This window comes from Paroedura picta, chromosome 3 (genome assembly GCF_049243985.1).
Source record: "Paroedura picta isolate Pp20150507F chromosome 3, Ppicta_v3.0, whole genome shotgun sequence".
NCBI classification, from domain to species: domain Eukaryota; kingdom Metazoa; phylum Chordata; class Lepidosauria; order Squamata; family Gekkonidae; genus Paroedura; species Paroedura picta.
The window spans coordinates 172,216,243-172,233,156 of NC_135371.1; the positions used below are offsets into that span (position 1 = coordinate 172,216,243).

The window sequence follows — 16,914 nt, forward strand, 5'->3', positions numbered from 1 at the left end:
AGAGAACTGGGACTGGCCCAAGGCGACCCAGCTAGCTAAATGAGGAGGAGTCCAGAGCAGAAACAACTGCTCTTAACCACAACACCAAGCTGGCTCTAAGAAGGGAGAGCTCACATTAAGTCAGTGCGGGAGGTGACAGTTCACTCTCAACCAAAGTAGCCCAGGGAACCCACAGGAAATGCTTTAGGGTTCCTTCCCCTTGCGCAGGTGCCAACAGGGCACTCTAACCATGTCAACACACGTTCGAGACTCCGCTTTTTCCTCTTTTTATTCACATTCTTTCCGTTGAGGAACAGCAAGGGGGTCACAGGAAGGGAACCCCACTCGCCCTGCGCGAGGGAGAGCACGGAGTCCCGAATACTGAGCCACTGTAAACAAAACTAAATCACAGAAGTCACGTCAATAAATAAGCATGGGGACCAGGAGGGGAGGAGGACCACCCCCAAAAACGGCAGAAAAAATGCTGCGAACCAAGGACGGCTGAGCAAAGTGCAACGGGAAATATTCAGTCACCAGCACAAGAGAACCTGAAAGATATGTACACCACATTACATTAAGAAATAGAATGCCACCTGTTCCACCGGGAAGACAGGGGGAGGCTATAGGTTGCATCGGTGGCACGTCCTGGAATAGATCTGTCCGAAGCAAACCTTCAGTGCAGATGCTCAATGCTGTGCTTGCATGTAGGATCTGCCCCTCCGTCACATATAACGCCTTCCCCTCCCCTCCTGCTTCATGTCCGCTGTGAATTTTGGGGGAGAATAGGGGATCAGGGAAAGTTGCTGGGGAAACAGCTTCTGGGGAGAAGGGAAAAGGGAGAGGCAGGAAAAGATTGAATGCATCAGGAAACGGGCGGGAGAGATGATGGGAGGGCTGGAATGACCGGGACGAGATCAGCCTTCGAGTCCCCGGACAGGGACTGTGAGGAAGTCGCCCCCTATTCCGTCTGGGGCACGGAGATGGTGGGCCCCTTGGGGTCATCAAAACGGTCCATGGTCTTGAGGCTCATGACCATGTGGAGGCCGTAGGTGAAGATGGCGACGAGAAGCATGGTGGTCAGCAGCCCCATCCAGATTCCGGGAGAGAAGAAGCCGGCACAGTCGCTGGCGTAGGAGAACCGCAGGCCCGTCACGTTGTAACTCTGGATCTGAAGGGATTTAAGGGCATGAGTCAGCAACATAGGTGGGTTGCAGCTCACTAACACCCCCCTCAGTGGAAACCTGCCATGCTCCCTAACAACAGAGGGCTGATTGAACCATTTTGCCAAGCCTGCAGAAAGGAAGGATTCCCTCCATCCCACTTCCTAGTTAAAGGATACCTACAACCATAGGTTCCCCCTCCGCATTGGCAGAAGAGCTTAAGAATATATAAGGAGCCCTGCTGGATCAGACCAGGGGTCCATCTACTCCAGCATACTGTCTCACACAATGGTCAGCCAGTTCTTCTGGAGAGCCAACAACAGGGCAGAGAGACTGAGGAATTTAGAAGAACGTAAGAAGAGTCCAGATGGGCCAAGCCAGTGGTCCATCTTGTCTAGCATCCCGAGGGCTATATAAGAAGGACCCCGCTGGATCAAGCTAGTGGTCTGCCTTGCAGAGTAGCCAACCAGTTCCTCTGGAGGGCCAACAACAGGGAAAAGAAGCTGAGGCCTTCATGAGAACATCAGAAGAGCCCTGATGGATCAGACCGGGGGTCCATCTAGTCCAGCATTTCGCCTCGCAGAGTGGTCAACCAGTTCCTCTGGAGGGCCGACATCTTGGAATAGAAGCCAAGGCCATGAGGTCGCCTCCTGTCACTCTTAAGGTGGAGGTGCCTCTTAAGGTGGAGGTGCCCTTTAGCCATCATGGCTAATAGCCAACGACAGACCATTCATCTGCCTAATCCAGGGGTAGTCAAACTGCGACCCTCCAGGTGTCCATGGACTACAATTCCCATGAGCCCCTGCCAGCGACCGCTGGCAGGGGCTCATGGGAATTGTAGTCCATGGACATCTGGAGGGCCGCAGTTTGACTACCCCTGGTCTAATCCCTTTTTAAATTGAATGTTTCTAAACCTTATATTACCCACCTTGAGCTGACTAGGGAAGGACAGGATATTAAAATAAAATTGTTATAATCATATGTCTATCACTGCATCCTCTGGCAGCAAATTCCACATTTTAATCACACAGAACTATTTCCTTTTGTCCATCCGGAATCTGCCGCTCATCGTCTTAATTTGGATGCCCTCACGTTCCAGCGTTTTGGAAGCGGGAGAAAATGCCAGAAAACAAGACGCATCCGAGCACCGGCGCATAGAAGGGCAGATGCACGGCTGGTCTTTTCCGCCGGTCTCAGTCAACCAAACTGAACTTTTGTCCTTTGATTGCCTACCTGAAAATCGGTTATCAGCACCTGCCACCTGTGATCGTCGCTGGGGACCAGGAGAGCCTCCGAGCCCGGGAAACTGCTGACCCGTGCGCAGCTGAAGGAGTAGGTGCTGGGTGCCGTGATCTGGGAGGCGGTGAAGTTCATGGGGGAGCCCCCGCCAAAAATGAGCTGCACCAGGTAGAGGCTGAACCAGTGCCGGGCAGAGATGCTATACAAGAGGTTTCTTATGTGGAACCTTGCAGGGGAGAAGAAAGAGAGAGAAACCCACCCAAGTAGGCAAAAAGGATTTTTACCACGGCTTGGCCCTGAAGCTCAGCAGATATCCTCAAGCCAGTTAATACTTCACAGGCTTGTTGTGAGGCTAAAATTGTTTTGAAATATGCAAGATCTGTAGCGTGCCCAACTGGACACACATGAAAAGCACATCTTGCGCAGCGTATCGGAGAAGATGTGCATTTAAGCACAGTCAGATTAGGCATTGGTTTTAAACTGAAGATGCCCGGAATTGAACCAGGGACCTTCTGCATGCTAAGCAGATGCTCTACCACTGGACGCACAGTCCCTCTCAGTAAGTCTTCTTTGGCACGGGCTAAGCCTTAACACAAGCGTTCCCCAGATCCTGGTCCTTTTGTTCTCTAAAAACATACGGAATCCCATCTATAAATTCATATGGGGTTAGGAGCCAAGCATTTGAAACGTGGCAGGAGGAAAAAGAAGAAATTTCACGCACAGCCTTCTAGATTTTAAACACACTTCTTAGTCTTGTGCATACTGCTGGAAAACATCAACTGCTGGAAAACATCAAGAGTTGCCGCCTGAGAGAAGTTTTGGGTCACGTTAAAAGACGGAAGGAGGCTTGTCACAAAATCTGGGTTGGAGCAGGGGGACAGAAACCAGCCCTGCTGCAGAAAGAGAACCAACCCATCTCAATATTGCCAAAGATTTAAGAAGACTAAATGGCTGAGACATTTTATTGCCTGGAATAAGGAGGGGCTCTGGTCACAATACGTACCTGACCGTCAAAGAACGCCCGCCCACGTTTGCATACTTCATCTCTAGCCTGAAACGGAGATAATACATCAGAAGAGACAACAATGGTCCCATGTTTCCATCAGCCTGAGATTATGCAACAGTCTTCTGGCTACTTCCCTTCTCACACCGCACCTGGGTTCCTTGCCCACACCAGAATTCAGCTCTGCAAGGCAGGATTTCGTATTTGGCAATAAAATGAACCAAATTTACCCTGAAAACTGAAGTTGTCGCTTCTAGTCCAGGACACTGTAGACTAGGGGTCCCTAACTAGCAATCACGCACAGCGGATTCAGATCTCCAGGGGTCCATCAGAAACCTTTTTGAGTCAGACCCCTACCTGGCTGCACCCACGCCCTAAAAACATTCCCTCCTCCCTCTATGAAATTGCTAGTGGGGGGAATGGATTGCGGTTTGAATTGGGTTTTTTCCCCACCATATCTTTCCTTGATTTATGATTATGAATCTTTGTGTCTTATGTCTGGGGTTTTTATTGGGAGTTTTATTCAGACTATTGCAACCCGCCATGAGCCACTTGAGAGTGGCGGGTAATAAACTGAAATAATAATAATCAAAATTTGGGCGGGCACTAGAAAAGGTGTGAGCAGGTGCCACGGGGCCCACGACCCCCACGGTGGGGGGCCCTGCTGCAGAGGCATGATCAGATCCTAGAAGCCAGAGATGAAGCAGAGAACAGCTTCGAGGGATAAGGCCTCAGAGGCTCCTTCCAAAACGTTTTCACAGCAGAATCTGGCTTTTTAATCTGTGCCAGAGTTGACAGTCCCCCCAAGAGTTTGTCCCTGCCAGTTCACCTCTAATCACCCCCCTTCCACCACCACCACCACCCCTGCAAACTATCTAATCATGTCGGGCATCTGGGTGTTCATTTCTGTGGGCAGCTTTACAGTTATAACTCCCCACCATCACCACAACTCACAGAGAGGCGTCTGGACCCGTCTTGGATCCGTCTACTGTGACGGAGGCGTTCTGCCCGAACGTGAGGCTCGTGAGGTCGTGCCACGTGTTGTTGACGGCCACAGAGAAGTTGCTGGCCCAGAAGAGGATCTGAGGGGCTGCGCCTTTTGGGTACTGAAGCGGTGGACGCGTTTCTTCCTTCTGGAGGAGCTGCCGGCCTACCTTCTCGGGGGCCAAATCAGAGACATCCCGGACAACCTGGAGGGGGGAAGGGCGGGAGGAGCAAAGTTTGGACAAGATTAGAGGACTACCTTGTGGAAGGCCCACAAGCTGTGGCCAGGCCCGGTGGTTGTGTGGTGTTTGGGATCGGTCAAGTGTTAAGGCAGGTTCTGACATTCCACTGATCCTATGAGTGAGCATTTCTCTGGTGATTTGCATTTCAAGTGCGTCCAATGCTCATATTGTATATTTTTAAAATATTATAATCCAGGAGTTCCCTCCCTTTTTTGGAGCCTGCAGGGCCGTTTGGAATGTTGACACAGCAGGGCGGGTGCTGTCCCAAAATGGCTGCCACAGGAGGCGGAGCCAGCCGCAAAACCGTTCCTGAAGTTTACCTTCAGGCACACAGTGAAAATCCTGATGCTGTGTTGACAGCTGCTGCCAAAGCAACATTTAAAAAAAAAAAAGGCATAGCCAATCAGAAGCCTTGCTTGGCGAAAGCCCTACCTGTCCCCACGCATTTTTTTCCTGGAACGGTGCGAGCGGGCACCGCGTTGGGGACCTCTACTGCCAGCAGTCTCTTTCAGACCAGAAAGCAGACAGAAATGGAATGGATAAAACACATGAAGCGACAGGTCGACCGGGTGCATTTCCAGAACAGGGAGAAGAGAGCAGGACTTTCACAAAAGAAGATCAAGCAACTCAAAAAGGCTACATACCCGTGAGGGCCGCAGCGCCGTCAGGATGGCCGTGTAGGGGATCTCCTCCGCTTGGAGAGCGCTCAGAACCTGTCCCAGGATTTCATCTGCATGCAGAAAGGTTATTAGGGAAGAAAACCAAGACAACCTCCGCACCCAGGCCCCAGCCGTAGCAGCAGGAGATCACAAACAACCTTCTGCCCGAGGCCGGCAATGTCACCACCTGCTCCTCAGCCTTCAGCCCTCTGCACTTGTCTGTTTTTTGTTCCCTTTTGTAACACACTCCTGCAGGCCTTCCCTACTGACATCCTGACAAGATGGAGGCCCCTTCTCAAGTAATCAACACTTGACCGTTAGCGCTCACACAGTACCATGCGGTTAACCGGTCAGGTGACAAGTGTCCTTTCCAGAAAGTTCTATATGAGACCAAACTCCCTGAGGTAACGTACACGAGCCAACATGGCCCCACGTGAGCCCAAGTAACAGCTTCTTTCAGGGAGAGGCCATTAATTCAGCCACCCACGCCAAGTATCGTCAGGGGAACAGATCCTGTGGTTTTTTTACTCACCGTTGCTGGTTAGAACTTCCTTTGGGGCCATCAGGCTAGACCTGGCATGGGGAAGAAAGGAACAGGTATGCAGGTAAAGAATCTTTCCAAGCAGGGAAAATAGAGACCATTGAAATAATTCATTAAAGCCCCACATAACTTTGGGCGGAGGCAACGAAGAATCATCTACTCCCATACGTTACCATCTGTGAATTAAAATTACCAGGAGAGTTCCACCTAACCGTCCCATCCTTCAAAGATGCTCGTCTAGTAGGTACATGATACGGGGCCTTTTTGGTGGCAGCCCTGCAATTATGGAACGCCCTCTCCAAGAAGGTATGGCTGGCCATACGTGTCAATGCAGACTGGTATACCCATGCCTATGTGAGCCTGTGGCCAGTATTTTACTATTAATATATATAAGGACTTGTCACTGATGAAATAATCTCACTGAAAACGGATGTTACCTGGATTCCGTTTTGACAGAAGTCCTAAAGAATAAAGAAACAAGGAAAACTACAAAAATAGGACATTTTTCTTTCTTTTTATTTATCATATATTGCCAGTGGATAGGTCTGTTTCTCTCTGTTTGGTTATGCTACCTAGCAGACCTGAACTATGATTTTAAATTTTGGTTTAAATTTTTCCCCATGTATCTTATCGAAGTGATAAGCCAGCTGAGATCCCTTCCTTTTGTTTTACGCATGAGGATGCACAATCAGGATTGAACCTTGGCCTTGGACCGAATGATGGTTCTTGACTGTTTTGATTTTTAATCATGTCTGGGATTAGTACATACTGAGGAGAGTTTCATATTATAGGATTCTTATGCCACCAACCAGGTCTTACTGTAATACTGCATCATTGTATGTGTACATATACTTAATTTGACCACTTTGGGTTGAAACCTGTTCAGTCTATGGTCATACCATGTGCAACCACTGAGACTGTATGTGCACAGACGTGGTTTCTCCGGTTTTAATGTTGTGTTTAATCTTTTTAATGGCATTTTTATACCACCCTTCCTTGTGGCTCAGGGTGGTTCACAGCATAGATCAATGTACAAGTTCCATTATAATACGAGGTACAGTACTCCAGAAATTAAAATCAGCCACTCGTATCAACATAATAAACATTTAAACTGTTAAACATATCACCATAAGCTGCTTTTTTTTTTGACAAATTGGCCAGATTGGAGATTGCTCTGCGACATATCTATAATGGGTGTATCTGGTGGGGAAGTGGTTGTGGGGGGGCGCAATATATATTGGGCCACCAAAAGCTTGGCAGAAGAGCTCTGCTTTGCAGGCCCTGAGAAACTGTGCTAGCTCTGACAGGGCCTGGATCTCCTCCGAGAGCTCATTCCACCAGGTGGGGGCGAGGACACAGAATGCCCTGGCCCTGGTTGAGGTCAGACGTGCTTCCTTGGGGCCAGGGATCACCAGCTGGTTCGAGCTGGCTCAGCATAGTGCCCCTGGAGCGGCATGGGTAGTGAGGTACCCTGGCTCCAGACCACGTATGGCCTTGAAGTTAATTAACCTTAAACCTTTTTGAGGTTTTTAGGCTGCTCCTCTTAAGGAACGGTCTCAGGGCAGCTTACATCATTACGATCAAACACGAATATGCCGGAAAAGTATAAAAACCCATTACAAATCGCTTAAAAATCCTTAAAAGGTGCACTTTATAATACACACTTAATGTGCACTTTACAATATATGTATCGTTATTTATTTATTTATTATTTAAATTTATTTCCTGCCACTCCCAAGAGTAGCTCGTGGCGGGTTACAAATTGTACCCACTAAAACCCTGTTAAAACAATACGGGACCTATGTACAATAAAACCCAACAAGCAAAAACAGGGCGGTGTTATTCCATTCTCCGTTTCCCCCCAGACACATATCTAAATAAGGGAACAGGGAGAGGTGGCCATTGATGACACATGGCCCAATGCTGCTAAGCACCAGGGGGGCCCCAATCAGATCTCCCTCCCACCCTGCCCTCAACCACAGAGCTCCTTTTCGCAGGCCCTGCAGAACATCGAGAGTTCATAACTTTAATCTGCTTTGTTGTCCAACTTTCAGGCTCCTGACAGGCCACCTGGAGAGCCATAAGGAAGAAGGGAGGCAAATCATTACCTCGAATAATAAATACCTCCCAGTTGGCTGGCTTAGGTGGCAGTAATTGGTGCCAGGGTGTTTGAGCCCACACACAAGCTCCCGCGTCAGCACATCATGCTAACTGCTCCAGTACTGAAGATTGGGATGAGGAACTCTTTGACGTGTTAAGGGCACATGACCCAAGCACGGGAATAATGGACATTTGAACCCTTAGGCTGGATCAGATTCTTGACCCACAAATATCAGCACTTGTCAATGGCTTTCCAAGTCTTGAGTGGAGGTCTTTCCCTTCACCTACTACCTGGAGCTTCTAACCGGAGACGCCAGAGGTTGAACCTGGAACCTCCTGCAGGCCAAGCGGATGTTCTACCACTGTGCCGCAGATCCTCCCCAAGCAGGAGGAGAGAGAAAGACGCCGAGAAGGGCAGGGAAACAAGACATGCCAGCTAGCCAGAGAGATGGCTGTTGCAGCTACATGCCTTGGCGATGAATGGGCACCAGTTCAGCCTCCAAACCCAGCAGCCATGAAGGCAAGAATGGGGGCATCCCCAATGTGGTGCCTGTGGGCACCATGCAGAAACCCACGTGCCCCTTCTTTTGCATCCACTGAGAGACACGGTGAGACAAACAGAGGTCCTGCGGGCAGAGATACCCACCCGCTGGTGTATGGCAGCCGTACCAACAGCAAGGCAGGGACGCTGGCGTTGAGCCTCAACTCTTGCAAGGTGTTCTGGTCCACGTGGAGCGGTGCAATGCCCAGCTTGGCTTTCAAGAAAGCGGGAACGGCGCTGGCTGCGAACCAGTCGACGGAAGGCAGCACCAAGGAAGACGGAGCTGCCGCCAAGGCGTTCTGGGGGAAAGGAGAGAAAGAGACCGGATCAGGCGCTGCGAACGGTAGGCCAGACAGGACTCCCCGAAGGTCCACAAACTGGTCACCTTTTCACATGATCATTTTCTGATTGTGTGGCTAATAACAGAGGACCAGGGAAGAGGAGTCATGCTGCTACGAACTCCACTGTGAAGAAGAGTTGGTTCTTATATGCCGCTTTTCTCTACCCAAAGGAGGCTCAAAGCGGCTTCCATTCACCTTCCCTTTCCTCTCCCCAAAACAGACACCCTGTGAGGTGGGTGAGGCTGAGAGAGCCCTGAGATTCCTGCTCAGTCAGAGCAGTTTTATCAGTGCCGTGGTGAGCCCAAGGTCACCCAGCTGGTTGCACGTGGGGGAGTGAGTGCAGAATCGAACCCAGCATGCCAGATTAGAAGTCCACACTCCTAACCACTATACCACACTGGCTTTCAGTCTTGGATTTAGTATGGCCATTCTTGCTGCCACAAGACTTAAAGTGAAGGGACAAGTCGGCAACACACACCTCGGAGAGAAGGAATGGGAAAGAACCAAAATTAGCTGTGCGAGTATTTGAACTTGTGCTCAACAGTTCCGGTTCCTCCCCTTTTACGCTGTCTCTTGACAGTTCCCCGGAGATGTGGTGGCCCATCAGGAACTACAGTAATGTATGCGGCGCGTGTGGGAATCAATGACTCACTCTGGCCTTCCACTCATCATTTCTTACCTCCAGATTGGGGAAGGCGCTGTCCGGCTTGTTACCAAAAACCCCTCCGTAGGCAGTGAAATCCTCAACGCTGAGCTGAGAGAAGAGATGTTTGGTTAACCTTGTAAAGCACTTGTTTTTAAAGTCTTAACTGTGTAATGCAGTGGTTCTCAACCTGGGGGTCAGGATCCCTTTGGGGGTCAAACAACCCTTTCACAGGGGTCGCGTCAGGGCAAGCAGCTTGGCCCAGGGGTGCCATCCCTTGTGGGGTAGATAGAGATAGAGCGTTCGTCTGTCTGGAGCAGCGGAAAAGAGCGAGATCAGCATGGTGGGACAAGAGGCAGAGCTGAACTGAGAAACCCGGGGGGAAAAAACAATTTATATACAATCATGAACAAGGGATCTTCACGCCATGGGTCAGTTTGGGTTTAATTTCTGTGAAAGATCACTGACATCATTTTATGGTTGGGGGTCACCACAACATGAGGAACTGTATTAAAAGGTTGCAGTATTAGGAAGGTTGAGAACCACTAGTGTAACAGTTACATAGCTGGCTAGTTTGTCCCCACCATCCTATGGGGAGAAATGGACACACTCCAAATCCAATTTCTTTCCATTGTGTCTCAGGACTAGCAAAAAAGGCGCTTCCAAGTCAGAAGGCAGAAAATGCGGAAGTGGAACACACAGAGTCATGCCTCACGCTCACATGTCTGAGGCAAAGTCCTTCGCTGACTCCGGTCTGAGGATGGGAGAGGGCAGAAACTCTGAGTCTCCCCTTCTGCTCTAAGAGCCAGGATCCTGAACTCTTAAAGGGGTTGCAAAATCGTCCCTGGACAACAAATCTTATCAAGAAGACTCAGGAGAAAGGAAAATTATTCCCAGATTATTCTGCCCTCTAGAATCAGGGTAGGAAAGTAGAACTGAGACCCACGTAGGATCAAATCCATCCGGACAAGTTGGTTAGCGATCACAGAGCAAACTAGTAGGCACGTAGGTCGGGCTTAGCAGCACACCTTGGCGCTTGAGATCTGGAGTTCTCAGCGCTTCCCCAAGACAAAGAGTTCCCAGAGGAAGAGGTTCAACCAGATACTCACTTTGTCCTGAAGCAACAGCAGCACGTTATGGGGCCCGTTATTGAGCGCCGTGTCCAGCAAGGCCGCAAGCTGCGTTTCGGTGACCACGTGCCCCTCGTGGGGGGCTGCCAAGGGGGACCATAGAGCACTGCGCTCACCAAGGGGAGGGGAGAGAGAAAAAGGGTCAGAGGGAGACAAAGAGACTGCTGTTAGGCTCTGTAACACACATGCCATACGATAAAGACATGATCAATGGCTGCTATCTGTGAGTTTCCCAACTGCATCTGGGAGAGCTCGCTTCTCACATTCACTTTCCCAAAACCACGTGGCCACCCTTTCCTTGTTTTACAACGGCCCTGTAAGGTAGGCAAGACTCGGACAACACGATCAGCCCAAAGGAAGCCAGAGCAGGGATTTCAGCCAACACTATGGTCACTCAGGGGTAGTCAAACTGTGGGCTCTCCAGATGTCCATGGGCTACAATTCCCATGAGCCCCTGCCAGCACATGCTGGCAGGGGCTCATGGGAATTGTAGCCCATGGACATCTGGAGAGCCAATTTGCCTCCCCCCCCCCCCAAAGGGCAATCACAATAGAATCTGATTTTGTTTCTTTTTAACCCTTCCAATACTTGCTTGTCCCTTGAACAGAGAGAAAGCAAAACCTCAGTTCCTCATATTATGGCAAGAAGTCTATAGATCAACTTCCCTTAGCCAACGAGAACTCTGCCCTCCGTGCCATCTTCCCATCAGCGGGCATGCAACGCTACCTAGGGTTCCTCCCTATCCTACAAAGTCAGCCCTAACCTCAGCCCCAAACAACCCGCCTTCAGCCCTGGGCCTCACTACCATTGTCTGCCTCTGCACAGCCACCCTAAACCGTCCTTGTTTTCCCACTCAAGTACTAAACAGACCCTGTTTAGCTTCTGAGATCGGCAAGACCAGGCTGGTCTGAGCCATCCAAACCAAGGCAAGAGGTGGTTTTGCCTTGGCCGACCTCTGCACAGCCACCCTGGACCTCCTTGGTGGTCTCCCATCTATGTAGTAACCAGGACCAAGCCTGCTCAGCTTCCAAGATCTGGCCAGATCGGACTAGCCTGGGCCATCCAGCTCAAGGCAAGAGGCAAACAGAGGTGGTTTCGCCATCGCCTTCCTCTGCAAGGCCACTCTGGGCTTCCTTGGCGGTCTCCCATCCAGGCACTAACCAGAGTCATCCAGGTCAAGCCAAGAGAAGAACAGACGCGATTTGCCTCTGCGTAACGACCCCCAATGGACTCCGGGGAATGGGAGAGGACAGGAAGGCCTGGAGGATCATTGTCCATGGGGTCGCGATGGGTCGGTCACGACTTCGCACCTAACAACAACAACGACCCCCAATCCTCCTCGGCGGTCTCCCATCCAAGTGCTAACCGGGGCCGACCCTGCTGAGCTTCCAAGACCGGGCCCGGAGCGAGTGGGGGTGGGGAACGCCCCCCCCCAGGCGCATTCCTTCAGCGGAGACGCGCCTTCCACCCACCCTCCCGCCCCCTTTAAACAAATGCACGCTTCCGAGCCGAGGGCGCGCCCGAAGGTCAAACAGCCGAGTCCAGTGCACGTGAGAATGCAACCCGGGTCAGGCCTCTGCTCTCTCCCCCCCCCCCCCGACCCGGCCTACCTGCGGCTAGACCAGGCCAGCAAAGGGACCTGCCCTGCCCGCGCCACGGCCGCCGCCAGCGCCAAGAGCAGCAGCAGCAGCAGCCGCCGCCTCCGCCCCGTCGCTTCCCGCAGCAGCGCCATTTTCCTTCCTGCTTCCCTTCGCCCTCCGCACCTTCTCCGGCTTTCCCGGCGCGCCGCAGCCAATCAGAACGCGGAAAGGGCCGTCGGCTCCGTGAGAGAACCAATCAGGACGGGAGAGGAACCGACGCTGGCCAATAGGAACGTCCCTCTGGGATTCTCTGACTTCCTTCTTCTTGGGCTGCTGCAGGGTTGCTGCTTCCCCAATAGGGGGCGAGGGGCTGAGCTCGTTGCTGTCAGCTGTCCGTCATCTGTTTGCTCTTTGCTCATCTAGGGAGAGTCCAGATTACAGGGGTAGTCAAACTGCGGCCCTCCAGATGTCCATGGACTACAATTCCCATGAGCCCCTGCCAGCGAACGCTGGCAGGGGCTCCTGGGAATTGTAGTCCATGGACATCTGGAGGGCCGCAGTTTGACTACCCCTGGTCCAGAATGTGCCCCCTGCAATTCCATCTCGACGGAATGCAAACAGGTCCACATTGCCTGTTTATCCCGGGAATCTGTTCACCATTTTCATTAGGCCGCATGTTAAATACAAATAAATCCACACTGATTATCTCTGGATTCTGTTCACCATTGACTTTAGGCCGTATGTTAATTTACTCTCAGACTTAGCCTATAACTATATGGTCTGGTTACGTCCACCACATTTTATCTGGGGAAGGGTGCGTGCATGGGAAAGCTCATATCTTGAATTAAATGTTGTTGGTCTTAAAAGTGCCCCTGGACTCAAACTTGCTCATGGTGCTTCAGACCAACATGGCTGGCTGCTTATTTATTTATTTTGTGTTTATATTTATATACCGCCACTCTCAAATGTCTTACGGCGGTTTACAAGATCTATCAAATATAATAAAATCCCCTTAAATACCCCAGTAATACAATATAAGTAGAATAAAGCAGCAAGATGGCGGACAATAAAATACCAGCCCATTCCCCCATTCAGCATGGGTCAATCATAGAATCATAGAGTTGGAGGGGGCCATACAGGCCATCTAGTCCAACCCCCTGCTCAACGCAGGATCAGCCCAAAGCATCCTAAATCAATAACTCTCTCTCTGCCTGGGGGCAAGGAACCCAATTGACTTCAACTTAGAGATCTTCAGATGGCAACACCAGGTACCGCTTTGGCCTCAAACATACGCTTGGCAGAAGAGCTCCGTCTTGCAGGCCCTGCAGAAAGCTATCAACTACAAGAGGGCCCTTAGCTCTTCCGGGAGCTCATTCCATCAGGTTGATTCAAGGGCTGAAGAACTTGAACCTGCTCCCTCAACCTGGAGGTGATTATCAAGGGGAGGGGAGGGGAAGCTGGGGGGGGGCTGGAGATCTACAACCTATTGCAACTGATGGCCAGGTGGCCGTGATCAGTTCCCCTGGAGAAAATGACTGTCTTGGAAGGTAGGTTCAGGTGGGTAGCCATTTTGGTCCAGAGAAGCTGGACAAATTTTGGGTCCCATGGCAAATTTAAGGCCAACAAAGTGAAATTCTGGGTGTAAGCTGCTGTGTGCACATACACTTCATCAGGTAAAGGGAAAGGGAAAGGTATCCCCTGTGCAAGCACCGAGTCATGTCTGACCCTTGGGGTGATGCCCTCCAGCGTTTTCATGGCAGACTCAATACGGGGTGGTTTGCCAGTGCCTTCCCCTGTCATTACCGTTTACCCCCCAGCAAGCTGGGTCCTCATTTTACCGACCTCGGAAGGATGGAAGGCTGAGTCAACCTTGAGCCAGCTGCTGGGATCGAACTCCCAGCCTCATAGGCAGAGCTTTCAGACGGCTGCCTTACCACTCTGCGCCACAAGAGGCTCTACACTTCATCAGATACAATGGAATTTAAATTACCAGTCCATACATGTAGGTAGGGAGTGAGCAATAAATTATCAAGCAGTATAATAAAAGTTTTTTGGATTTCAATCTGGGGGGGAAACATAGATAATGAAAAAAAAATGTTGATTTTGGAGATTGATGGGCAGATGTATCTGTAGGATGTTGAGAGTCATTAACTGAGACCCTGCCCAGATACTCCATTTGTCTCCTCTCAAGCATCATCTTCTTTGAAGTGGGGGTGACTGGCTGTGAAGTTATCTCCAGACCAAATAAATACACTCCAGTCTACCATTCCATACATTACAATCCACTATTCTAATTGTTATTACAAATGAGAAATAAAATGAAGAGTACATCTGGTCCCTCTAGGGATGAAAGGGTTGAATGAGGTTAGTGTATGCAGTGAGACAAACCAATATCCCTGTTAAGTCCTGGAGATTCTATTGTTCTGAGCAATTGTTCTCAGCAATTTCCCTTTCTAGTCTGTTTCTGGAGTTCCTCTGCAATAAAGCATTGAGGTCACCCATTGAATGTCCTGAAAAGCTGTTCTCCTACCGTCTTGTGATTCTTGATGTCAGATTTATGTCCATGTATCGTTTGCCCTATTTAGTGAACCAAAGGGCCTTGTTGGCATTTATTGGAATATACAATGTCAGAAGATGAGCATGTGAATAAGCTGTCTAATCTCTGTCAAGAAATGTGTTCAAAGAGATCTGTGCTCTGCAAGACCAGCGTCTGGTGCTGGAGGACCTGTCTATGGTTGAGGCCAGTGCTGGAGGAAGATCTGATTCCCCACCCTCAGGTAGCATATCATCCTTTGACCATCTTGAGGATGTTGTTGGCATAACCCTCTGCCGCCTGGTGGCAGGCGTTCCATTATGGGAAAGGATAGTTTTTCTGCCGTTGAGCTTTTTCTATTGGTTGTTGTTTTTATGGGGGGGGTTATAGGGGCTTCATTGTTCTGTTTTTTTAAATCTTGTAACCCACCACGAGCTGGCTTGCCAAGAGTGGTGGGTAATAAATAAAAATAAAAATAAAAATAAAAATAAAAATAAAAATAAAAATAAAAATAAAAATAAAAATAAAAATAAAAATAAAAATAAAAATAAAAATAAAAATAAAAATAAAAATAAAAATAAAAATAAAAATAAAAATAAAAATAAAAATAAAAATAAAAATAAAAATAAAAATAAAAATAAAAATAAAAATAAAAATAAAAATAAAAATAAAAATAAAAATAAAAATAGTGAGTCTTGGCTGCAAAAGGACACAGAACCTGAGGTGCAGAGTTTGCCAGACTGGTAGTGGACACAACCCAGTGAGATAAAGTCTGGCAAGATAGAGCTCATCCTATATTTGGTCCAGAGAAACATACAAATATGTTCTGTTCCTTTATATGCTACAATTTTTTTAAAAGGAAAAGTTCTTGCATTAATCTAATATTCAAACGAAACCAGAAACTTTTCTTTTGTGAGTAATGGATTGATAACTTTGGGGGAATAAATGGAATTTAAAACATGCAGGACTCTGGGATTGAGATTGTGATCCAAATGAATCGAAACACATCAGGCCATTTCCCTACAGGTCATTTTGTTCTCGGGGTCTATTTTGTGTCCTGCATAGCATTCTTGTACATTTCCTGAGATTTTAATGCATTGTTTTCATGGACCTTTAGCACCGTGCAATACTGTGTGTATTTCCTATATTTTTATGACCCTAATGTTTATCCTTCTCAAACTCTTTGCTTCCTGGAATGTAGAAACTAGGGGGGAAAATCCCCCCAAGTCCTCAGGGGTCCCCCTCTTGGGTCTCCTAAAGAGGAAAAGGAACCAGGAGCCTCCAAAAATCCATCCCCAGATGCCACACAATCCAGACCTGCGCAGAGGAGACGTATGTTCTTCTTTGAGGTTTCTGGTTTTCAACTGGTGGGTTCTAAAATCTTTGGCTGAGTATTTTTCCCTCTACAATTACGGTCACATGTGTTCTTTAACAGATGCATTAAAACAATCGGCCCATTCTTCTTTCTTTATTAGGTGACTCTCTTTTTCACATCAGTTGCTCAGTGTGGGATGTACCTCTTTTTATCCTCCTGTTTCCTGTTCCTCTGAATCAGAGAAGGTCAGGGTGATCACAACTAAACATTCTTCCTGAAACTTGTGACCTAAGGGAAGGAGGCCGGCTGGGAGAGCGATGGTTTTCAAGCATCACAATTCTGGAAAACCAACATCACAAGACTCACATGTCAACTCACCCCACCCTCTCCCCCTCCCTCTCGGTGTTTGTGGAGAACCGCATTTTTCTTTGGAGGTCTGAAGGGAGCAAAACTTTTCCCCTTGAGTTTTAAATAAGTTTTTCTCTCTTGGGGGAGAGTCAGTTGCTCACCAGCCTCACCGACCAAGCTGTTAAAAATGCAAGAGTCGTGGTAAAGAGCGGCAGGAGAACAGGGTTCAGTTCCCTGCTGCTCCTCCTCCTCCACATGCAGCCAGCTGGGTGACCTTGAGCCAGTCCCAGTTCTCTCGTAGCTCTCTCAGTCTCACCTACCTCATAGGGTGTCTGTGGTGGGGAGAGGGAAGGTAAGCGATCATAAGAATCTTTTGAGATTTCTTTTGGGTAGTAAAAAGAAGAGCTGGTTCTTCTATGCCGCTTTTCTCTACCCGAAGGAGTCTGAAAGTGGTTTACAATCCTCTCCCCACAACAGACACCCTGTGAGGGAGGGGAGGCTGAGAGAGCCCTGATATCACTGAAGAAGAAGAAGAGTTAGTTCTTATATGCCGCTTTTCTCTACCCAAGTGGCTTA

General features: G+C 49.1%; 1 protein-coding gene across 1 annotated transcript; it reads right to left on the minus strand.

The window, feature by feature from the left end:
• Positions 1-254: 254 nt before the first annotated feature.
• ATP6AP1 (ATPase H+ transporting accessory protein 1) lies at positions 255-12,341 on the minus strand. The gene is made up of 10 exons (XM_077329631.1): positions 12,173-12,341; positions 10,542-10,668; positions 9,469-9,543; positions 8,554-8,747; positions 5,799-5,839; positions 5,252-5,337; positions 4,336-4,571; positions 3,382-3,429; positions 2,373-2,604; positions 255-1,147 (listed from the first exon to the last, which is right to left on the minus strand). Exons 1-10 carry the CDS (start codon positions 12,292-12,294, stop codon positions 938-940), a joined length of 1,371 nt encoding a protein of 456 aa, XP_077185746.1. The 5' UTR covers positions 12,295-12,341; the 3' UTR covers positions 255-937.
• Positions 12,342-16,914: the final 4,573 nt, after the last annotated feature.